Source organism: Lepus europaeus, chromosome 11 (assembly GCF_033115175.1).
Source record: "Lepus europaeus isolate LE1 chromosome 11, mLepTim1.pri, whole genome shotgun sequence".
Taxonomy (NCBI): Eukaryota; Metazoa; Chordata; class Mammalia; order Lagomorpha; family Leporidae; genus Lepus; species Lepus europaeus.
In genome coordinates this window covers 54,093,891-54,096,944 of record NC_084837.1, presented here as the reverse complement: position 1 = coordinate 54,096,944, position 3,054 = coordinate 54,093,891, and the positions used below count along the sequence as shown (strand labels likewise).

The 3,054-nt window shown below is 39.6% G+C and overlaps 1 protein-coding gene across 1 annotated transcript; it reads right to left on the bottom strand.

Moving 5' to 3' along the window:
* Nucleotides 1-972, bottom strand: LOC133769489 (olfactory receptor 4K5). The gene has a single exon (XM_062204700.1). It carries the CDS (start codon nucleotides 970-972, stop codon nucleotides 1-3), a length of 972 nt encoding a protein of 323 aa, XP_062060684.1.
* Between the last annotated feature and the right edge of the window lie 2,082 nt (nucleotides 973-3,054).

The following is a 3,054-nucleotide window of genomic DNA, read 5'->3' as shown; positions in this document are numbered from 1 at the left end:
TTAATAAAAAGAATTCCTCACTACTAGTGGCATCTCGGAAATTTTCTTGGGTCTCAGGTAGTGGGTCACAATTTTACTCATGGCCACCTTCATATCCCTATTCCTTAGTGTGTAAATAATTGGATTGAGGATGGGGGTGAAAACAGTGTAAAATATAGCAAGAACTTTATCCACAGGATAGGTGGTAAAGGGCCATACATAGATGAAGATGCAAGGTCCGAAGAATAATATCACTACTGTGATGTGAGCAGCCAATGTAGAAAATGCTTTGGCCATTGCAGCTGAGGACTTGAACCAGACTGTAACAAGAATAACAACGTAAGAACTGACCAAGAGAGAGAAAGCACTTAGGGAGAGAATTCCGCTATTGACCACAATTAGTATTTCAGTGTTGTAAGAGTCTAGGCAGGCAAGTTTAGTTACTCGAGGAAGATCACAAAAAAAGCTGTCTACTATATTGGGCCCACAAAAGGGCAAGTTTACAGTAAATGACAGCTGGCTTAATGTGTGCACTAAGCCTACAGCCCAGGAAATCAACACCAGGACAGTGCATGTCCTTTGGCTCATGATGACCACATAGTGTAAGGGTTTGCATATTGCCACATATCTGTCATAGGCCATGGAGACAAGCAGCACCATCTCCCCTCCAGTAAAAAGGTGAATGAAGAAAATCTGGGCTATGCAGCCACTGAAGGATATCGTCTTGCGTTCACTCAGAAAATCTACAATCATCTTAGGGGTAGCAAAAGAAGCCTGACAGATGTCTACAAAGGAAAGGTTTCCCAGGAGGAAGTACATGGGGGAGTGCAGACTGCAGTCGGAAGTCACTGTGATGATGATGAAAAGGTTTCCCAGCACTGCGACCACATAGAACACAGAGAAGAAAACAAAGAAGAAAAACTGGAGTTCCCGAGACCTAGAAAGTCCCAGCAGTACAAACTCAGACACCACTGAGGTATTGCCGTCATCCATGGATCCAGGCTGCAGACTTGCCTGGAAACAACCCTAAAGAAGGGGAAATGAATAGGAAGGCATAAGAGTCAGGAACTAACAAGTGTAACTGGGAGGGATTCTTGGATCTCAGACGTAACATGCACTTGCTGAATACAAAACCTTTGAGGTTATGATGATACATCTTGGTAGTAGGAATAAACATGGAAGAATATTTAAATAATGCTTAATAATGCATCAGGCCCTTGGTGCCTCTTGAGTTTTGGATGGTCTTTATCTGTTACACCGTAGTCAAGGAGCTCAATCTTGAACTCACTCCTGATAACAAGATTAGGCTTCATAGATTGAGAAAAGCAGTTTATATTGTTGGTCTTGTGGTCGTTTTCTGTCATTATTTTAATTATTATTTAAGTGCAACATTCTCTTTTTCTGTCCGAGTTATTCATGGCTTGGTGTTGATTGGGTGATTAAAGTTTCATTTGCTGTTAATTTTGAAGCTAATTATTTTTTATAAGTTTTAATTCTACATCTTAAGAGAGGAGGAGTAGGAATTCTTCACAGGTTTAAATTTCAAGCATGATTCATGATATTTATTATCAAAGTAACTGTATCACAATTAGACAAACAGCTAGTAAGGATATAAAAATCCTAGTGGAGATTTAAAAACAGATATTAACATAGTATTTAACATTTAACATGGGCCAACAATGCCCTGGCACTGTTCTAAGCACTTTACTGAAAGGGTAAAAAAGCTTAAAAGTAAAGCCATAAAACTGAAACTGCAAAAATCCAAGTGTAGCCACGGTGTTAAGGAACCGAATTATCTCTGTTGAAACATGTGTCCCCAGTTGCCTGTGATACTGTCCCCATCCGCTTGAGAGATGGCCTTGTAAAACTGCTTTGTGTAACTGTCTCATGCGATAATGCTTGCAGGAGTCCAGAAAGAGCTACAATAAGTTCCTGTAACTCAGTGATCTTTGTATGAACTCACCCCCTCCTGTTTGTTTGTTGCACTGTATAAAAACCCTCGCCTTCTTTCACTCGGGGCTGCTCTGTTCCTGAGTGTTCAGACAGCCCCAGCCTGCTGGAGAAAATAAACCCTTTGCTGATTGCATGAGAGTGTCTTCTGGAGTCGTTCCTTGGCGGTAGACGTTCTGTGACCCTTACATTACAATATAATAATTCAATCTCTCCATATTTATTAGTTCCATTTTGAATACATCAGAGGCACAGAGACAATAAGTAACTTCACTAAAGTTACTTCGCCGCAAAGTCATTGGGTTAGAATTTGGACGAGTGTCTTTGATTCCAGGGCCAGCTCTCTTCAATATTGCGTAATACTGTTTTGCGTCTGAGTACTATGAAATCCAGGCACCTCAGTCTACATCTTGATTTTAATCTTCCACTTGTTATGAGGCATGGATTCTCCAGTTAATTCAGGGTGAAGACATCTTTAGCTCACCTTTTAAACCCCTCCTTTTGTTTTTAACTCTTTCATCTACTTACAGACTACTTGGAATGACTCATCAGCAACAGACAAAACAAAACTCCAAAAAGCAATGCTTTTTAACTCTTATCATCTTAAGTTATTTTTTCCATAATGTCTCCTCTTTTTTGCAAGAAATTTCTTGAAATGTCTGTGTTTTCCCACCAATTCTTTTCCACTATTCAGACCCTTATATACTTAACTATGCCTATTGCTGCCACAGTTAGAGAAATGACTTTATCAGATATCTTCAATGACCTAATGTTAATAGCTAATTGTGGTGTGCTCTCAAGTGAACTCTAGGTTTCCTTCCTTCATTCACACTACTTATAAGAAAATTTCCATTGTGAATCTAGCCTCTGGGTTTCTAAATTGTCCCTGTGCCATCCACACTTCTTCCAATAACTTTTATCTCTTACTGTATATCCTTATTCCACCCTCTTCCTCTTCTCCTGTTCACTGTCTTATCTGGGCAATTCATTCATCCTTGTGCCATCAACTTTCACCTGTGTGTTTACTTCTAATTTTGCAACACCATTCTCACCACACTCCAGTTTTCCAAAAGTATTTCTGACAGTTTTGTGGATGTGATTATAAGATAACCCATTCAAAGAGCA